The sequence below is a fragment of the Xenia sp. Carnegie-2017 genome, unplaced genomic scaffold (assembly GCF_021976095.1).
Source record: "Xenia sp. Carnegie-2017 unplaced genomic scaffold, XeniaSp_v1 HiC_scaffold_20, whole genome shotgun sequence".
Taxonomy (NCBI): Eukaryota; Metazoa; Cnidaria; class Anthozoa; order Malacalcyonacea; family Xeniidae; genus Xenia; species Xenia sp. Carnegie-2017.
In genome coordinates, this window is record NW_025813483.1 from 13,941,377 (window position 1) to 13,960,340 (window position 18,964).

The following is an 18,964-nucleotide window of genomic DNA, read 5'->3' on the forward strand; positions in this document are numbered from 1 at the left end:
AATATTTTATCAGTGTTATTGTTCGCACCAGCCGACGTGAACGAGCAACATTGTTTCATAAATCTCAAGAGAATGGTTGCAAACACTGGTTTGAGAAGATTTGTCACATGGCTTTTTTTAATTAATTATTCAAGTTTCCTATGAATAAGGAATTTCCCATTTATTTTTAAATTTAATAATATTTCCGTAAAACGGAATTCAAGGAAACTCCTCACTATTATTAAGAATTTAAAAATCCTAAACAATTTACTCGTAACTCTGCTTATGTTTCGATGTTAGTGTTCTTGCGGAAATGTCCTGGCTCAAAATAGGACAGAAACACTCAACTTTGCATTGTTATCATAGCAGAAAAACATTTTATCTGTGGGTAAATAATATCTTCAATAGGTAATGGGGCAGCGTAGAACTTATTTCCTTAATGATAAAATTTAGAAATGACTTTAAGGAAAAGCCTAGTTAGTCACTAGGTTTCATAGGTTACACTCACTGACGTGTATATTGTAGCAATCTAGAGTAATTCAATACAAATCAATGGTCATACTTGCAAAACAAGCAATATGCCCATATCTTATACTTATTATACTGACCAATGGGAACACTGAGCTTGCTAAGTGCTAACTGTGGCTAGTAATCAAATTAACTTGACAGCATCAGGATGCACAGCAATCTGGACATCTATTGTTATTTATTTGCAAATGGGCTTAGTTGTGAGTCAAAATGTTGCCATCACTTTTTGCCTTTTGGCATGTTTTGTTTAGAGTTGATGAAGAAAGAAAGAAAATTGTAGGATCTGAAAGGTATTATTGATCTTGCATGTCTGAAATTCACTTAAGTTCTTTTTCATCTGCTTAGTGATTAAAACAATAGAGTTGCTGCAGAATGGATTTTGAGATGTGGTGGCGGTGTTAAATTTTCAAAGATTAATCGTTATATTTGGGACTACAACAACTTACCTGATTGGCCCAAAACTCAATATGAAGTGGAAGGTATTGATGCTTCTGGGACATATATCACAGACAGTGGTCTGGACCATTTGGGTACAAAAATTGTTTATTTAAATTTTTCCATCATTTATTTCTTCTACGCTTCATTAAGATTTGTTGGTTTTAGATGGTCTTGAGTATTTGATAGCTTGAACTTGAGCAACTGTCGCTATGTTACAGATTTAAACAAACTTCTTCCTGTAAAGGGAACTCTTAAAGAGCTGAATATTAGCAATTGTTCAGAAGTGAGGGATCTTTCTGCTTTATTTAATCTCAAGTAAGATATCTTTAAATTATGATGATACTACCAACTATTGTTGTTAAAATGTTTGTCTTGTTTATGTTGTTTAGGCAGTTGAAATGTCTTGTATTGTCTGGTTTGATATCAGTAAAGGACAAAGATTCAACTATTTTACACCTAAATAAACGATTGACTGCATGTAAGATAATGCATGATGTCGACATAAAGGAAAAAAGCTAATAAATAAATAAATTAAAGCAATTAAGAAATTTTAAATTCATGATCAAGTCTGACCTTCCAAGATAATATGCTTATTGTCAGTAAACTGGTAGCTTTAAATGACCAAGTTTGTGGAGTGGCTTTGGAAAAAGTAAAAATAAAAATGTAGTTAAATGTTTCTAACATTCTAGTCAATATATTCTAGTGATAAAAGTGAGATCAAAATTACTTTTTCAAAGTGTATTTTAAATCTTCTCTTTCACTCAACATTCCTTTCACATCTTTTGCTGCAACAATATCTGCCATTGATAATCTCTTTGAAGAAAAAAATTCACCAGTATCTTCTTCAATGACATCACCTGCAGTTACTGCATCAACCATTTTGATGGCATGTAATGAGGACAGTTTCTTTGACGAGAATGCAGGAAATAATCTGGCATGCCACAGGTTTGTCATGGAGTTATCACTTGGCCAAAGATCCTAACACAAAGACTGAGTTTTAATTGATTTTTCAAAAACATTGATCATAAGACAATTTAAGTTACCTCCAATTTGATATTAAGATACTTAAGAACTTGATCCAAAGGTTGCTTGAAATATGATAGTGCATTCATATTTTCAACTGATGCAACTTTTTTCAAGTTGTCATGAATGTGAAAGACAACTGTCACAAATAAATGATCTTGATTACCAATTGTGACACAAACAGTGTGAAGAAAAGACCCTGATGATATATATGACGATGAAGGTACCAACATGTTGCTAACAATACAGCCATCACCAATTGTAACATTTGATTCAATTTTGGAATATTCCAAGACACATCTCTGACCTAGAGTAACATCACTATCAAGTATGGTGGAAAAGACACAAGTTGATTCAGGTTGAAAAGGCTTCTTAGCACCATTGAAACGAACAAATGCTTGGTTTGAGAGGCACATTTCATGTCTAAACAAAATAACATAATTTTATAAAAGATGGGAATATATTGAATATACAATATAATTATGGCAATACTACCTCATAACCATGTTATCACAAAACGATTCAATGTATTCAGTCATTGTACCAATGTGGTAAAATTTAGATTTGTTGAAAAGTAAGACATTAAACTGAGTTTCTTGCAACAAATCATAAAATTTTTCCCTGGTTTCAATGAGTTTAGGAACGACCTGAACAACATTTGCAACATTCTTGCAATAATCTTTATTGCTGTTTTGTCCAAGAGCCTGAAGGAAATCACCAAATGCATCAATCTCACAGTTCAAAGGTGATAATTCTGTGTAAAGCTTGATCAATTTAAAAGCAGTTGGCCAATCCATGAAGAACTCTCCATCTGTATAAATATACTCCATATCACCAACCATAAAAACAGCATTTGCTTCATGCATCTTTTCTTTGGAAGGCTTGTGCAAAAATTGAATACAACTTGACTGGGTCACGGACAGTAAATCAAAATGATTTTTTCCAAGCACATGTGGATTGTCTTCAAGAACAAAAACACCATGTGTGGTCCCAATCTCAATTGGTGATGGATGAGCTATGGCAGTTATTCCTGGTTTATGAAAACCCCATTCACTGGTATCAAAAGAAAATGGCTCCATAATATCAGGACATGAAATAAAAATGCCAGGATTCATATGCTTTGGAAAATCAATACACAATGCAAGCTTTATTTCAAACATTTGATAAAGAGGTTCCCCTAAAATAAAGTATTATAATGCTGTCACTTTTGTGCTATAATAATTAGAATGTTTTGATGGGATTTTGAAAAAACATTTCAAAACAATTGACATGAAGAAGGAAATGGCTAAATGTGGTAATAGCACAACCTTAGGCTTAGTGAGTGTTTAAACAGTAAAATTGAACTTGATATAGTTCACCACCTTGGTAGATGAACTTTAAAGACTGAATCATATAAATGCAATTATGCTACAGCTTCAGCATTCCAAGCTTATTACAAAGTTGGGAGTCCATCTGGTCTTCAGATGCAACTTTAGACAGCCCCAACACTCTGATGAACTCTCCCACATTCTCACTTAGCAGTCTGGGTGAGGAAAATTACCACAAGTCAGCATTAGAAGAGAATAAGTGATTTGAGCAAAAAAGTATTATACATTTTTTAAATCATATCCTCATCATTTACCAACTTACCGTAAGGTACTGCAGTAAATATCTTGCCAAGAACACTAGCACTTGGTAAACGTTGACTAAACCCTCCTGCATGAAGCATCAACACTTTACACTGACTAAGAAATTGTGATCCATGATCTTTCTCCAGCAGTTTAATAGCATGAAGTGTTGCTCCACCATTACCAATCTTCGTACCACTTGGATCATTTACAACCTTATAAATCACCCCTTTCGGTAGTTCACCATGTTTGACTTTGGATTCGATCTCAAGTTCATACGCCATGCGTTGCTGGGGATCAACAGCAGTGACCACAACTATATCCCAGAATGGTAAATCAACGTCTTTTATATTTTTATTGCGGATTGATTCAAATGATTGTAGTTTCCGACGAGTACATTCGCGAATTTCATTGCTTACGTGGTCTTGCTCACCATCTGCCATGTTGGCACTACTTGTGAAGTATGGAATTTGGGAAGACACTTTCTTCAGGCCAAGTTGCTCAGAAGGGGGGAGGGGACTCATTATTTTTTTCATTAATTTTTGATAGCCTCGTACTTCGCAAGCAAAGTTTTCAGAAGCCTATATTTTTTTGTGTCTGCACAATGCCTGAATTTTCAACGTAGCTAATGTGTTGATATCAAAAGTTGTGATTCACAAACACAGCGAGGCTAGTGTCACAGTCTGGTAATGGTATGTTTATCTGCAACCTGCGGGGGAGGGGGAGACGAGTTATATTCACATTATTTTGTCGTATGATTTTGTCAAACAATGGCGGAGACAGACTCCGTTTTTGAATTCTTACACATGCAGATTGTGGATTACATAAAAGAGGTCCATGGAAAAGAAAACGAGGTGAAAATTGCAAGTTTTTAATCGTACATGTAATCAGTATGCGTTGTCTTATTTCAAATATGTAATATTCAGAACCATGCCACGTCTGTATTAGAACACATAGGCTTCACTGTTGGTCAAAGACTTGCGGAAAGGTGAACTATTTTCTTATCCAATATACATTGAGGAGTTACTTATTAGTGGACTTTAAATATCATTCAGATTTACTAAAGAAACGGCAAGGTTTAAGGATGACTTGGATGTTATGAAGTATATTTGTAAGGATTTTTGGACAGCTTTGTATAAAAAACAAATAGATAATTTACGGACAAATCATCAGGTAAGGACAGTCTATTCACAGCTCTGACATCCATACAAACTATAAAAATGTAATTTGATTTTGTTACTTGTATTGTACAAAATATTTAGGGTGTATTTGTACTTCAAGACAATCGATTTGCATTGCTGACTCAGATATCCGAAGGTGAAGATGACAATCACCCTGCTACACAGGTGTTTATATATTTACTGAATTTTTCAATGTAAGAAGTCGTCAAAAATCTTATTTTTTTCAGTATTTGTCGTTACCTTGTGGCCTCATCCGTGGTGCTTTAGCAAACTTAGGAATACAATCAATTGTTGTACCAGAAATTACCACAATGCCAATGTGTAAGTTAGTGTGCTTTTATCAGAGCATTTTGTTTTTGCTAATTCAAATAATTTTTCTTTAGGTAAATTCACAATAAAAATCGAAAAGTAAAGGATTGTTGATAGTGTTGGCTGCTAGAATTCTATAAATGTACATAAATCATCAGAATTGTTTCAAATTGTTGTAAATACCTTCGTAATAAACAATGTATTTGATGAATAATATGACATTATGTTATTCCAGTTATTTTGAGGTCAAATTTATGCGCTAATTGTAATGACGTCATCAAAGGCAACAAAAGCAAGAATTAGAGTATTGCACTACAAAAATAGTGTGAGAAATTAAAAAACAACTTTTGGTATTATAACATTTATAAGATGTTGATTGTAGTGCTATCAAGAAGTTGCTTGGTTTTTTCATTAGTTCTTTTACTTATAAACTAAACGATCAGCATAAAGTTGGCAAAAAAAATTGGCAGTCGACCGCTTACAAGGTGAAATAGACGGTAGATGGTAGATGTTCATTGTGTCAAACTGAGTTTGAGCAGTGGCGGAACTGCCTCGATATTTTACAATTGCTGTATGAAATATATTTTTGCATTAATTTACAGGGAAAATTATTGCACGCGTGAAAATCCTACTAGCTTGCTACTAGCTCTTTATAGCTGCTATCGATTTAATGATTAAAAAGAAAAACGACTTCTCTCCCAAAGACTCAAACCTGTTGTTGATAAAAAGACAAACATGCAGTATATTTTCTCGTGACGTATTTTCAAATCAATCATTGTCTTTCATGTCTTTGAAAGAGATATTTTTTAAAGTCCGTGAACTGCATGTGATCAGCGATAGGATATATTTACAATTTCCTATTTACAAAGTGGGAGACACCGAAATACTTTAAAGTGTTGCTTGTACTGTTCCAATACATTTTATTTGCAATAAAGGTATCGCATCTCAACAGATAGACGTAGAAAAAAAGGATAGCGCTGGAATGGTTTTGGTTTCTAAGGAAAAGTGTGAAGGAGAAGTAGAGCGCGAAAGATGGACTCGAAAAGCCGAGTTTCTTCTCGCTTGTGTTGGTTTTGCAGTGGGTTATGGTAACTTTTGGCGTTTTCCTTACATGTGTTTTAAAAATGGTGGAGGTTTGTAAATAAACTTCTTAGACCCTTAGACTACAACTATTCTGAAATGATTTCATTGAAAACTTATTTTTATACAAAGGAGCCTTTCTTATTCCATATCTATTATGTCTGATTCTTGCTGGAATACCTGTGTTTATGATGGAAATGACCATTGGACAAATATTGCAAACGAATGCAATTAAAGCCTGGAAACGTATCTGTCCATTATTTGGAGGTAACTCGCTGTGAATATATTTTTCATGGATAATTTCTCAGGCCAGGAAAAGCAGAATATATGAATCCGCCCCAATTAACGTGGGAAGGACGCCATTGTGAATGCTTTCTACCAAATCCTGGTGATACATACATAAATTATAAATTTTTAGGTATTGGTTATGCAAACATGGTGATTTCATTTATGGTGTCAGTTTACTATAACATCATTCTCGCTTGGTCCTGTTATTACTTCTTTAATTCATTCAAATCCAATCTCCCTTGGGTTGGCTGCAATAACAAATGGAACGAAGACTGTTTTATTTCAAATAAATCCAACCATAATACCTCTAGGGTTTCGTCAAGCAGAGAATTTTACGTGTAAGTCTATAAAAAAAATTATCTAAAATTCAAACAATGCCTACATATTAGATTTCTCACAGAAAGAAAGTGTTGCAGTTGACCCATGGAATAGATACACCAGGCAATATAAATTGGGAAATGTTTGGTTGTTTGTTGCTCGCATGGACTCTTGTCTACTTTTGCATTTGGAAAGGGATACGAACAACAGGAAAAGTTAGTTTACAATTCAGCGTTGAAGGCATTAAACATGGTTTATCATTTTTCTCAAGATGCCGCAATGATAATATCATGTCGTTGATGTTTCAGGTTGTCTACGTCACAGCGACAGTTCCATATCTCATACTTCTCATTTTGTTCTTTCGTGGTGTTACGTTAGATGGAGCCGGTGATGGCGTACTATATTATGTCAAACCAAGATTACACAGTCTAATGGACTTGAAAGTTAGATAAATGATGATAAAAAGAGAGCAACAACTTGTTCAGCTATATCAAAAATTGAAATATGTGTAATTTTTTATCAAAGGTTTGGGTGGACGCCGCGTCTCAGATCATGTATTCCTTAGCGATTGGTCTTGGAGTTATTCTTGGTTTTTCCAGTTACAATAACAGAAACAACACCACTTTATATAGGTAACGATTGAAGATCACAAAGAAACACGCGCAATCATTAAAACCAAATTTCCTCTTTATTCTTAAAGAGACGCTGTATTAATATCTATTGTTAACTGTGGCACAAGTATCTTTGCCGGTTTTGTGATATTTTCTGTCGTTGGAAATATGGCGATGCTGCAAGGAAAATCAGTGGAAGATGTTGCATCCCAAGGACCTGGTCTAGTTTTCATAGTGTATCCCGAAGCTCTTTCCAAACTTCCTATTCCTCAATTTTGGTCAGTAATATTCTTTTTTATGCTAATCACGCTCGGATTAGACAGTCAGGTACGTAGGAAGACAATACGTCAACAGAATTATCCACTCCATAAAGTTTTTATTCTTTTTTCGAAACAGTTCGGTCAAGTTGAAGTAATCTGCAGTGCCATTATCGAGAAATACCCCCAAAAGCTACATCGCTACAAAGAAATCATCGTATTTACAGTCTGTTTCGTAGAATTTCTTCTTGGAATTTCATGCATAACACAGGTGAAAAGTTTTATTAGTGTTTTCAACGATAATCCATAATTAAACTATATTTTCTTAAGGGTGGAGTATACGTCTTTAATCTGTTGGATTCTTTTGCTGCCGGAGTGTGCTTGTTGTTCGTGGTGATATTCGAGTTATTTGTGATGGCCTGGGTTTTTGGTAAGTTTTAACAGGCAGCGAGATTAACAAAAGTACTTATATAAATTATAACAATGACAGGTGGAAGAAGGTGGATTAATGTGATCTATAATTTAACGGGAACACGAATCCATTCTTGGTGGCTGATCTGTTGGAAGTATATCTCTTTGATATTGGTTGCTGTAAGTGAAAGTTTTGCTTTAGAAGAAACATTGTGACATCTTAACAGTTATCGTTTATTTACAGACGGTTTTTTTCTTCAACTTGATAAAATATCCAGAAAAGGGGATAACATATGAGACAACATACAGATATCCAGTGTGGGCCGAGGTGTTAGGATGGTGTATAGCAGCTCTTCCAATGGTTTGTATTCCTGCTTATGCAATGTTGAAAATCTTGCAGACATCAGGAACGATTAAAGAGGTACCAATACTTAACTGTATATCTATGAACATTCTCTTATTTTAACAATCCCTTTGCAGCGAATATCATATTTAATGCAACCAAAGGTCAATTTCAACGAGATCGAACTTCAAGTGGCATCCAGTCCTCAGGCATTATTGCATAGTGACCAAGTTGTAAGATGATCTGTTTGATGAAAGTTACAAAACAATAATTTTGAATTTTGTGTCTTATGTGCTGTAAAATAATTCTTAGTACAGTAAACATGTGCAGCATTTATTTTGTATTTGCATTGGAATCAATAATGATCGCTTGCGTTTGTTCTGGTTCATTTGTGTCAAGTTCAATGTCTTCTTCGTTGTAATTTTGTCTCATGCCCCTGTGTTCATTAAAATCTCTGAACGAACTTCTTGCTGTAAGTGTACTGCATCGTACATGTCGTTTAAACTGTCGGTTCACCTGAAACAAACAGTGACAGTTAATATAAAAAGAATAAAATAGATATGACAATAATTGCAAATATATAAGAACACACCTCTTTAAAGCTTTTGCATTTTACAAGAGCCCAAAACAAAACTTTAAAAGAAATATTAAATTCTTTGTTACGACAAGAGTAAACAAACGGATTAAGAGAGCTGTTAATATAATGCATCCACTTCACAAATCTCCAGAGACGGGTTCGGTCTTCAAGATTACTAGGCAATGCAGACGGTAGATAACGAACCAACGCAATATAAACGAAAAATGGAGCCCAAGCAACAACAAATAATCCAGTGACAATAAGCAGTGTTTTTATCGTTTTTTTCTGACTTGACCAAGTTACTTGTTGATTCTTCGTCGAACGAAAGCTGAGATCCTTCCTCTTCACCGCCGTTCGAAACAGCAATGTATAGGACGTTATCATAATGAATACTGGTAACACAAAACATACCAAAAGTGTATAAATATTGTACCAATCACCACCGGTGACCTTTTTTTGAGGTAATAACCGCAGTAAGGTACTAACAATTGCCAAAAACCAAACAGAAAATATCATGGCATAATAAGAGAGCACAGACAGGGAACGATGACGCACTGGGGCGACTATAGAGAAACACCTTTCTATACTTATCGCAGTTAACTGGAATATGGACGCAGTTCCGTTAAAAATATCGAATGAAATGTAAAACAAATAGAGGTTCCTATCTGAGATGCCTTTGAAAGAATAATGGATCCACAGTGGAATTGAGATCAGACCAACAAGAAAGTCAGAAAAAGCTAAACTTACGAAACACATGTTCGTAACTGTTTGCAATTTATAGTTGAATTTATAAGCAAGCATAACCATACCATTACCAATCACCACAATACATGTCAAAATAAAGGACAACACAGCTGAAATAATGTTCTCTGTGTTATAGCCATGATAAATTGGTAGCTCCGACGTGTCATTTTTGCTTCTGATGGTAAGGTTACTTTCAATACTTTCCCGGGGACTCGTCAAATTCAACGCGGATTCCATGATCAAGTTTGGGCTGAATTGATTCAAATTATTCGTGAAATATTGTGATTGCGCTAGAAATGTAGATAGCATGCTAGTGTAATGAATTTAAGACACAAGGACTGTGATAATATAGTCGTACATGCACGTCAATGTGAACATGAACGGTGTTCAACAATCATAGATTGATAGTGAAAAATTTCACGATGCAAAAGAACAGTGTTGAAATGAGGCTCTTCTCAAATGAGAGATGAACTGATTATCCTATTAAATTTGCATACGAAAAACTTTCTTTGGCAAATCATTACAAAAAGAAGCGAATTTACAAGAACCAAACCACGTAAAAACAAATCCTCGATTCATCGAACACAAAGAAATACATTGCTGTGCGTTTAAACTTGTCATGTTGAACAAACTTGTCATGTTGAACAATGAATTGAGGCGAATATGGTCGGTTTGTAAGCTGCATTAATATTCTTATTGTATAAGTTGATTAGAATTATTTCAAACACAGCAAAGGTACAGCTGGTCGCCTAAAAATGAACTCTTGAAATACAAATATCACTATCTAAAATTTGCGTTTCTTCCTGACTCAAGATAAGACTTTTTGTTCTATTTTTCTACAATAAATCTACTAGAAAATTTAAAGTTATCTCTGAGTGTCAATAATTAAATCATCGAGTCGTGAAAAATATCGAGACTTTAATCAAAAATGAGAAACGCTAAGATCTGCGCTCTTTGTGAAGAAAGGATGATGCTTCTGGTAAATTTCGTGATCATCATGAGTCACATTCAAACGTGTGAAATTGTTTTACTTCGAAAGAAAACCACCTGAAATTACGATTTTAATGATCCCACAAGCAGTTTGTTTTTTTGAAGAACATACAATGAGGTCATAAAATTTGTGGACATTGATCATTGGTCAAAGCATACAATATATCAAATGCAATTCAAAACTATTTCTTTCATACTATGTGTCAAAAATGACTGTAAAAAAAACAACATTCTCAGCAATACACAGAAAATATTCAACTTACATACACAACACAGACGTTGTTTGTAGCAACGGATTCACCTCGTTAATCAGCTTATGAGAAAACCAAGAATGGTAGTCGCCGTTATCCAGGATCAGACGGCTCCAAACATCAAAACGTACCTTTGTAACATATGTCTCCACACCTGACTTTTATCGTGAAAACTAAAGCAATTCTTTTGTCTTATCTCTTCAAAGCTGAAGGAAAGAGAAAAATTAAAATTGACACGTGTCTTGTGGCGTAATTTTGATTGGTCAACATTTGCTGTATTGCGTTACAATTGACACTTTTATGCTCCCTGATTAATAATGGAGATAATTGGAAATTGCCTTATAATGAGCCTGTGTTCGCCTAATCGTTTTTGTTTTTGTATGAAAAAAGTACGAATAAAATTATTTTAAAGACTACAACATCGTCAAGTCTGAAATACATTATATGTTATCGAATGAATCAAGTCCGATAGAAAAATGGCTACTTTTATCAATTTGGAAGATGAAATCAATGAAAGCGACTATGGTCAACATGAGCACATTCTCTAAACTTTAATATTATATTGTAATCCATCAAAGTATGGCAAATAAAAACCATAGTGATGCTAACAAGGTCGCCTGCGAGTCAAATAAGCCGCTTAAGATATATATATTAAAATTATTTACATCCAAATCGTTATTTGCAAGGATTCGAAATATTTAATAAAAAACTTGCTGAAAGAAAATAAAAATCGTGAGTTTATTGAAAAACCAAAAATAAATTAAAAAGATACTGCGCGACAACAAATTCAAATCAAAATGAAAGAGCAATTTCAATTGACAGGTAAAGCAAAATACAGTAAAAGGCAATTATCGTTGGCAAAAGGCAATTGCTTCATTGATGGCAAAAATTTTCACTTCAATGCCGCCGTTATCTACAAAAATAACACGATGAAGATTGTACCTGTCTTTCTGAATTTCACAACTTCACGTTAAAAAAATTCCTTAAAAGTTGATGAATGATGAAAATTTGACGATGGTCAAGTCCCAACCTGAAAATGTAAATGAATAGAGCCGGAGAGATGCTCAATTAAAAATGCTGTAACTTTTTTAGCTTTGACAACTGACATGCTCACAGGTGAAAACGTGGCATTGACACACCTTGCCTGGATACAAAAGAAAAACGACTTGATAACAATATATCAAAGGAGGATGTGGGCAGGATGGAGAGGTAGGTGTAGCAGCTGAAGTATATAGTTGTTTGCGGGACACAACGAAACAAATTTCCCAAATCGGTCAAATACTCTGCACAATAAACATATAAGAAGCAACAAAATAATTCATTATTTCTCCATACGAACTAATTCGTAAAACTCATCATTATTGGGGTATTTTTGTGGAGGAACAGCGCCCTCGCACCCCTAGTTTTGCCACCCTACGGTATACACGACACGCAGAGAAGAAACCGCATTATCCTGACGTCTTTGAACATGACACTCAAACTCAGTCTTCAATTCTAACTCTGCAAATAACGACAATGCTTATTTTATTCTCTACTAACTGATTTGAATACTAAAGATTACCAACGACAATTTTTTTATTTTTTTGACTCTGAAGATGACTACCGCTAAGGTTGTCGAAACGTCAGTCAACAACAACAAAAACAGTCCTTCTCAGGACTATACCAACCTGGACGATCTACAATTACAAACATGTAACGATACTCCCGGGTTCAAACCATTTACTTAATTTACACTCAATTAAAATGTGAAGTACACAACTCTCTGCGTAACTAACTTGCTATTTCAGCATATCGTTCGAGCTCTAATAACCAAATAGATCATAAGAATAAGAGACCAGGTTTTCACGGGAGAAACAAAAAAGGCCATCAAACCATAAGCATGTCCCAATGAGTAGCTACTATAGAGTTGTAATAAAAATGTTAAAAACAGCAAAATATTCATAAATACGTTATGACATATTCCCCATATATTAGTAAGAATTCTTGACTTTGTTTTCACACCATTCTGATGAGTTGCACTTCGTTGACCAAGAACGAAAGCAAGATACACAGTCAAAGGTAGTTGAAATAATACATTCTAAAGATATTTAGGACAGATATTTAGGACAGATAATTAATAGCAGAAATGGCGTAAAACATTGATGAAGACTGACCTGAAAAAACCCATACGCATAGACTGTTGGTTCAGGAATCCACCTTCCTTTAAGGTACAAACCATGAAGAAACACAACACCAATATGTCCCTTAGTTAGCTCAGCTATGAACCACGGTCCTAAAACACAATGTTACGGTCATTTTCAAAGAAAAATATTCTGACGCCGTTACACGCACATGAAAAATATGTTCCTTCGAAACACTTTACTATTGTAGCGAGAATATCTCGCCCACTTGCAGTTTACGAGTGATTTGTCTTAATTCCAGTCACTAAGCAAACTAGTATCCCAAAAATGCGAATCAGAGGCGTTGGCAGGTTGAACAGAAGGGGACGGGATGCATATGAGCGCCAAGGGTTCAAGAGTTCTAGGAGGGTTTAAAGAATGCTCCTTTGAAAGATCTCCCACAAGTTTTATGATAAAGTTAAAGCCACAGATCGTCAATTTCTTTTAAAAGCAAGCACCAAGCAGCTTCTTCTTCTATGAGTCATTAGCTAGTTTAAATGCGTCAATATGAGATGAAAACCAAATTCCAAGATGTTTATCAGACATCAATTTTTTATATCATTTTGATATATACCTGTTCACAGGAAGCAACTATATATCAAACTTTTTGAATTGGAATTGTTGTACCACTCTTTCCCTTCCCTCTTTCATTTCCTTCCAGGATTTTAAAATTTCATAATTGGTCTAAAAAAGGGTTGGGGTGGTGGGGTGTGAGTGGGAAGTCATAGACGATAATTTTGCATTAAAGAAGGCATGGCATCACGAGATGGTGAAATGAAAGTCTTACCAAAGGCAACATAGACTCCATAGAAAAAAAGAGGATAGAATATTTGCTTGGTTTTTATAAGATGTGTTAAACCACGCCATATGCCCAAACCATGAAGATCTGAAATAAGGGATGAAAAGATACAACTGTGTACACTATCATGTAATTGGTGTACTAACAAACAGTAGTTACCATATTTGTTAAAACATTTCAGGAACAGTGGTCCACACACAATGAACAGAAAGGAAACAAAATAGAAGACTCGTCCCTATAATAGATACATAGAGTAAAAATTGCTCGAAGTTCCATCCAGACAAATGGAAGAGCAAAAAATAAACTAACCAGAGTTTGGCCATCAGTAAGAAGAATCATTGATGGCAATAAATTCAAGACAGGTCGACTACCATCAATTGAGAATTTGTGTTTTGTATTAATTAGATTACCACCAGCATCCTGAAAGTCAACAAAAACACATTGCAAGTTACACACAAATATTATTTGGGACATAGTAATGTACTTTTATCAACAAATAATCTTACTTTAACTATGACTGTTATGACATGTAGTCCAGTACTATAGAGCTCAGGTTTCCACTTGCTGACAAAAAGAGGTCCTTGAACATGCTGTATTGTTGATTGATGGAAAATGCCATCAATTTGGATTTGAACAGATGTAATTTCATAGGGTGAAAAGGCCAACAACCTTTATGAAGAAGATGAACATTACTTAAATTGTAAATATAAATTGTAAATCATCATATTGTCTAATTATTACCTAATATGAGTGGATTTTCTTAATCTATTCAATGGTTCATGTGACAAAATACCATAATGGGCATCTTTTGGATTGGTTATCACAACTACAGGCCATTTCCCAAAAGTTACATCAGAAAACGATATCAAATCATGATCAACAGCAAGAACACGATATCTACAAAACACCTAACTTTATTCAGGTAATTTAAAATAAAAAGACCACTATTAGTGTTATTGCCTACCTTCTATTATCTTTCCAATCAGCAAGTTCTAACTCAAGATGTCCATCCCTATGAAAAGCATGCAGCTGTGGAACTATATTACCCAAAGTATGTAGGTGACCACATAAATATACATCACCATACCTGTAAGGTAGAACATTTACTTTGCATAATTATAGTTTTTCGTGTGATCAATATCCAACATACTTTAGTAAGTTTCTTTGGTAACTGAAGTCCCCTGAGACTGTAGACAATGGATGATGACCAAACCAAATGCTCAAATTATGATTTTGGCTCTTTTTGACCAATTCCTCCAAACCAGATAGATCTTCCTTCAACAAAAAATGTAACTACTCAAATGAAGCTCATTAAAATTTAAGACACACTGGCACCAAATGCACGTTCTAAATTATTCCCACCTCATTTATTTTTCCAAAAAAGTTAAAAGGCCGTTTTGGACCAGGATCAAGGTTTTGATCGATACCATTTAATGAATATATGCCAAAGTTCGTTTTATTGTTACTTGATAAGACTTTGAATTTCTTCGCTCTTCATAAAGTGCACTTGCTGAATATTTTCTAAAATACTTATGTTTTATTTCTTCCTATTGAACAGCAACAGATTACAAACATTTGTGTAAAAAATACCTGAACATATTTTGGTCACTAGTTAAGGATGGTACATCAAAAGCATCTATAGTAACATAATTGGGAACATATGAATAATGAAAAATGAAGCACTTGGATAAATCACTATGAAATTCATTACCATGATTTCCCCTCACATCCAGCCACCGAGTTTTGCTTAATACATTTGAATCCAGGAGAACATTCTGATATATTTCCCATTCTTCAACATATTGTTCAGAGCCAATTTGAAGTCTATCTTTAGCATCAACAATATCCCCTCAAAATGCAACCACATTATTTTTTAAGGCCATAAAGGATGGCAGTGAGATAATACTCTATTTTATTCACCTGTCAGAAGGACTGCTTCAGGTTTGTAAATATCAATATAATCCTGACAGAAAATCTTTAAATCTCTTTGACGACTTGAATCACGGAATTTGCTTATGTGAATGTCTGAAATCTGAAATCAGACCATTTAGCACAGAATTTTTATAGTTAATATTCACGATCATAAATTAAAAGTGTCATCCATCGTCCACCTGTATGAGCCAAAATATATTATTCATTTTGCCGCCAGGAAACGGAGGTTTGTCTGATAATTTATGAGGTTTTAACTCTTTTCCATGTCCAGAATAATACTCGATCATAATGATCATAGCCCATGAGATAACTATACTAAGAAAAACAATCATGAAAGAGAAGACACATCTGACACTTGCCATTGTTTTGAATGGCGTACCGGGACTGAACTAACACGACTCGGAACAAAGGTCTAATCACAGTCACTCAATTGCTCAAAAAATTTATAAATAATTAATAATTACCACAAGTTATTTACATGTATGATAAAATCATAAATTTCTTATATTTCAAGAGACAGTTGAAAACTTATAGTTGCTCCAAATCTCATCAAAAAGAGGTTTGCAGGAAATAGCAGCACCAAGTCTTGAGCAAAGCAAAAATGCACCAGACATCTTGCGATGTAGAGAGTAACTCTCTTCCGGTGGAGGAGTAAGACGATGGCGAAGCATTACTGGAATTAGAGACTGTATTCGAGCTGTTGTATCTTGAGTAGCAAAGTTAAATTCTTCCGATGAACTAAATGGTTCACCAAGAATCATAACAGCATCAGCATGAGCTGTGACCATTACCTAAAAATATTACTGACCACTATTAACTTCTTTATTAAAAAAATTAACATTATTTAATTCAATGAAAATCATGAATTTTATATTTATTTGCAATATACTATGATAAGCACAATTAGGTTATGAAAACATTCCATACCTTTGATTCATAACCTGATAGGAAACCAAGATGTTTTGAACATTCAACAACAGTTTTTCTGTCACCAACTGATGCTGCATGAATTATCTACAATAAAAAAATTTTTTCCAAAATTCTCCAACACTAGATATTATCATAATAACACTAACCTTAATGTAGGTATCAACAAATTGTTTTGGATATTCTCGACTAGCACCAAAATCCAGAAGACATATCTACGTAAACAATATTACATGTCAGAAATAATAAAAACTACCACCTAGAAAATTCATTTATGCTACCTTTTTGTTTTCATCATTATAGAGAAAGTTGGACCAGTTTGGGTCTGTTTGCATGAAATTAAACTCAAACAGCTCCCTCAAACATAGTCTGAGTATATCCAGACATATCTAAATAAAATACATAAAAGCAAAATAATTTTTATTTCAAACAAAGAACTTCGGCTTTTTTGAAATTTACCTTATTTGTAACATTTTTTTCACGCACTATGTGCTTATCAAGTGAAGTTCCCTCAACAAATTCGGTTGTAAGGACACGCCTTGAACTCAGATCATCAATCACCTCGGGAACATAAAATGCAACATCATTTTCAAGAAGCTTCCTAGAGATCAATTATAAGTATCTATTAAAGAAGAGAAATTGAATTTATTTCAATCAGTTAGTCTCAACAGACCTAAACTTTTTGGCACAATTTGCCTCCCTGTTATAGTCTACTTCCCATGCTAATTCACGACGTGACACATCTACAAATTGCTCCAAATGAAGACCTAGACACAATGATAAAAATTCAACATGATAAACATGCCACATAATTATCAAAATAGATTCAATCACTCACCAGGTGGAACAATGTTGCCAAGTTTCAACAAAGCAACAATATTGTCAATATCACTATCAATACTGGTGTCAACTCCAGGATACTACATGGCAAACATGTTCATAAGGCGTGAACACCGTGAAACATGGCAAAATAAAGCATTCAAAAATATTTAATTACCTGAATTTTGATGGCAACCCTTCGTCCATCCTTGAGGATACCTTCGTACCTGACCAATTGATGCAGCTGCAAATGGTTTCATGTCAAAGTGTTCCAGTTGCATAATCCATTCTGGACCAAGCTCTGTCTTAAGCACTTTCTAAAACTACACACAATTACTACATTTATATTAAAATATTAATAATAAAACCCTGAGAAAAATAAGAACCTCTAATTGCCACGATGGCATGAAATCAGCTCCATCTCGAACTCTTTCAAAAATCTTTTGCAATGCTGGTGATATCATGGTATTATCTAAGGAAAAGACAAAAAAATCGGCATAAAACAGTTATGCTACAACAACAATAATTATGTAAGTCATTAGAACCTTGTATGCTCAGCATCTGACCAAGTTTCAATGCTGCTCCCCGAACCTTACATAAAGTATTCACTATTTTGGTTGCATTGGCTTCTGTAAGAAATGGGCTTCCATCACGGTTTGGATCTGAAAGATAAATTAATTTCATTCATGCACAATAGGAGACCTAATATTTCCATCGAGGTTGCATCAACAATTAAAACCTTTGTCAAGTTGTCGTCGAGCCATTTCAGCCAATGCACCAATTCCAACACTGGCAACCAAACCTTGAGATAAAATACAAAATAGTTTAAACACATAAACAAGAGTTTGTTTAAAAAGAACCCTACCTCCATAATTAGCAATTCGGCTGATTCTGGTTGCTGGAACAGCTCTCTCTCGGGATCTCTTGCTCAACTTAAAAATATCATGAAACAATTAGACAACAAATTTTTGCCAGTCTTGATGTAAATTCGTTAAATTACTATTAGCACATCAACCACACCTTAGGTACAATCTTGTCCTGTGCATCTCTAAACTTTTTACTTGAGTTTAAATTAACTTTAGACTCTCCAGACAAATTTCGGCTTGAAATAAAAAACACAGAGGAATATCTAAGAGGAACATTAACCGCTGCACAAACTGTTTTCATCACAAAATCATTGCTATGCAAGAAAAATAAATTCATCGCAGTACAACAGTCATATTTCAGTAAATTCTACCTCTGACATAACCACGAACTACAATTGAAAACGATTACATCATAACAAAAGCTGTAACACAGGTACGCCATGCGTACACTGGGTTTGTGAAACGTGAATTGTGATTAAGGCAATCGTCTCCATATGTGATAAAGTTTATAAAGACACGAAACATTT

The 18,964-nt window shown here is 34.4% G+C and overlaps 7 protein-coding genes across 9 annotated transcripts; 3 read left to right on the forward strand and 4 right to left on the reverse strand.

Annotated features, from left to right (window-relative positions):
- Positions 1–236: 236 nt before the first annotated feature.
- Positions 237–1,656, forward strand: LOC124441828 (ATP synthase subunit s, mitochondrial-like). The gene is given in 6 exon segments (XM_046992296.1): positions 237–387; positions 759–797; positions 868–1,037; positions 1,111–1,125; positions 1,128–1,260; positions 1,335–1,656. Coding segments are annotated over 6 exon segments (582 nt in total). The 5' UTR covers positions 237–292; the 3' UTR covers positions 1,465–1,656.
- Positions 1,477–4,024, reverse strand: LOC124441826 (fucose-1-phosphate guanylyltransferase-like). The gene is made up of 4 exons (XM_046992294.1): positions 3,598–4,024; positions 2,464–3,145; positions 1,989–2,391; positions 1,477–1,923 (listed from the first exon to the last, which is right to left on the reverse strand). The coding sequence occupies exons 1-4, from the start codon at positions 4,016–4,018 to the stop codon at positions 1,669–1,671; spliced, it is 1,761 nt and encodes a 586-aa protein (XP_046848250.1). The 5' UTR covers positions 4,019–4,024; the 3' UTR covers positions 1,477–1,668.
- A 159-nt stretch (positions 4,025–4,183) lies between these two features.
- Positions 4,184–5,303, forward strand: LOC124442948 (trafficking protein particle complex subunit 6b-like). The gene is made up of 6 exons (XM_046993466.1): positions 4,184–4,429; positions 4,502–4,563; positions 4,631–4,748; positions 4,838–4,921; positions 4,984–5,077; positions 5,140–5,303. The coding sequence occupies exons 1-6, from the start codon at positions 4,346–4,348 to the stop codon at positions 5,166–5,168; spliced, it is 471 nt and encodes a 156-aa protein (XP_046849422.1). The 5' UTR covers positions 4,184–4,345; the 3' UTR covers positions 5,169–5,303.
- Positions 5,304–5,358: 55 nt separating this feature from the next.
- On the forward strand, positions 5,359–8,761 carry LOC124442941 (sodium- and chloride-dependent GABA transporter 1-like). 2 transcript variants are annotated; one of them, XM_046993457.1, is made up of 12 exons: positions 5,359–5,550; positions 6,001–6,198; positions 6,278–6,412; positions 6,564–6,771; positions 6,834–6,966; positions 7,060–7,194; positions 7,277–7,383; positions 7,452–7,890; positions 7,950–8,049; positions 8,110–8,210; positions 8,275–8,451; positions 8,511–8,761. In XM_046993457.1, the coding sequence occupies exons 2-12, from the start codon at positions 6,048–6,050 to the stop codon at positions 8,613–8,615; spliced, it is 1,791 nt and encodes a 596-aa protein (XP_046849413.1). In that variant the 5' UTR covers positions 5,359–5,550; positions 6,001–6,047; the 3' UTR covers positions 8,616–8,761. The 2 variants fall into 2 exon arrangements, with proteins under 2 accessions (XP_046849413.1, XP_046849414.1); XM_046993458.1 differs by lacking the exon at positions 5,359–5,550 and having other exon boundaries at positions 5,900–6,198; positions 7,452–7,689; positions 7,759–7,890.
- Positions 6,406–12,540, reverse strand: LOC124442944 (octopamine receptor 1-like). Of its 2 annotated transcripts, XM_046993461.1 has the most exons (4): positions 11,878–12,540; positions 11,067–11,141; positions 8,966–9,984; positions 6,406–8,889 (listed from the first exon to the last, which is right to left on the reverse strand). In XM_046993461.1, exons 3-4 carry the CDS (start codon positions 9,929–9,931, stop codon positions 8,707–8,709), a joined length of 1,149 nt encoding a protein of 382 aa, XP_046849417.1. In that variant the 5' UTR covers positions 9,932–9,984; positions 11,067–11,141; positions 11,878–12,540; the 3' UTR covers positions 6,406–8,706. The 2 variants fall into 2 exon arrangements, with proteins under 2 accessions (XP_046849417.1, XP_046849416.1); XM_046993460.1 differs by lacking the exons at positions 11,067–11,141; positions 11,878–12,540 and adding an exon at positions 10,323–10,914 and having other exon boundaries at positions 8,966–10,263.
- A 97-nt stretch (positions 12,541–12,637) lies between these two features.
- LOC124442940 (transmembrane protein 62-like) lies at positions 12,638–16,227 on the reverse strand. The gene is given in 15 exon segments (XM_046993456.1): positions 12,638–13,012; positions 13,089–13,207; positions 13,882–13,980; positions 14,053–14,128; positions 14,203–14,313; positions 14,400–14,562; positions 14,635–14,790; positions 14,858–14,980; positions 15,044–15,168; positions 15,256–15,353; positions 15,356–15,414; positions 15,484–15,529; positions 15,605–15,742; positions 15,814–15,925; positions 16,005–16,227. Coding segments are annotated over 15 exon segments (1,902 nt in total). The 5' UTR covers positions 16,188–16,227; the 3' UTR covers positions 12,638–12,718.
- Positions 16,228–16,251: 24 nt separating this feature from the next.
- On the reverse strand, positions 16,252–18,822 carry LOC124442942 (atypical kinase COQ8B, mitochondrial-like). The gene is given in 14 exon segments (XM_046993459.1): positions 16,252–16,616; positions 16,753–16,839; positions 16,902–16,967; positions 17,034–17,141; positions 17,212–17,353; positions 17,426–17,519; positions 17,591–17,672; positions 17,750–17,795; positions 17,797–17,888; positions 17,958–18,043; positions 18,117–18,233; positions 18,311–18,373; positions 18,437–18,503; positions 18,592–18,822. Coding segments are annotated over 14 exon segments (1,515 nt in total). The 5' UTR covers positions 18,775–18,822; the 3' UTR covers positions 16,252–16,334.
- Between the last annotated feature and the right edge of the window lie 142 nt (positions 18,823–18,964).

Excerpts from the sequence above, each read along its gene's own strand:
- LOC124441826 (XM_046992294.1), bottom strand. The coding sequence starts at position 4,018 with ATGGCAGATGGTGAGCAAGACCACGTAAGCAATGAAATTCGCGAATGT. Across the intron at positions 3,146-3,597 it reads ATTTACTGCAGTACCTTACG|GGGAACCTCTTTATCAAATG; the intron begins GTAAGTTGGTAA and ends ACTTTATTTTAG. Across the intron at positions 2,392-2,463 it reads TGTGATAACATGGTTATGAG|ACATGAAATGTGCCTCTCAA; the intron begins GTAGTATTGCCA and ends TATTTTGTTTAG.
- LOC124442941 (XM_046993457.1), top strand. The coding sequence starts at position 6,048 with ATGGTTTTGGTTTCTAAGGAAAAGTGTGAAGGAGAAGTAGAGCGCGAA. Across the intron at positions 6,967-7,059 it reads GGATACGAACAACAGGAAAA|GTTGTCTACGTCACAGCGAC; the intron begins GTTAGTTTACAA and ends TTGATGTTTCAG. Across the intron at positions 8,452-8,510 it reads CATCAGGAACGATTAAAGAG|CGAATATCATATTTAATGCA; the intron begins GTACCAATACTT and ends ATCCCTTTGCAG.
- LOC124442948 (XM_046993466.1), top strand. The coding sequence starts at position 4,346 with ATGGCGGAGACAGACTCCGTTTTTGAATTCTTACACATGCAGATTGTG. Across the intron at positions 4,564-4,630 it reads GGTCAAAGACTTGCGGAAAG|ATTTACTAAAGAAACGGCAA; the intron begins GTGAACTATTTT and ends AATATCATTCAG. Across the intron at positions 4,749-4,837 it reads ATTTACGGACAAATCATCAG|GGTGTATTTGTACTTCAAGA; the intron begins GTAAGGACAGTC and ends CAAAATATTTAG.
- LOC124442944 (XM_046993460.1), bottom strand. The coding sequence starts at position 10,003 with ATGCTATCTACATTTCTAGCGCAATCACAATATTTCACGAATAATTTG. Across the intron at positions 8,890-8,965 it reads AATGCAAAAGCTTTAAAGAG|GTGAACCGACAGTTTAAACG; the intron begins GTGTGTTCTTAT and ends TGTTTGTTTCAG.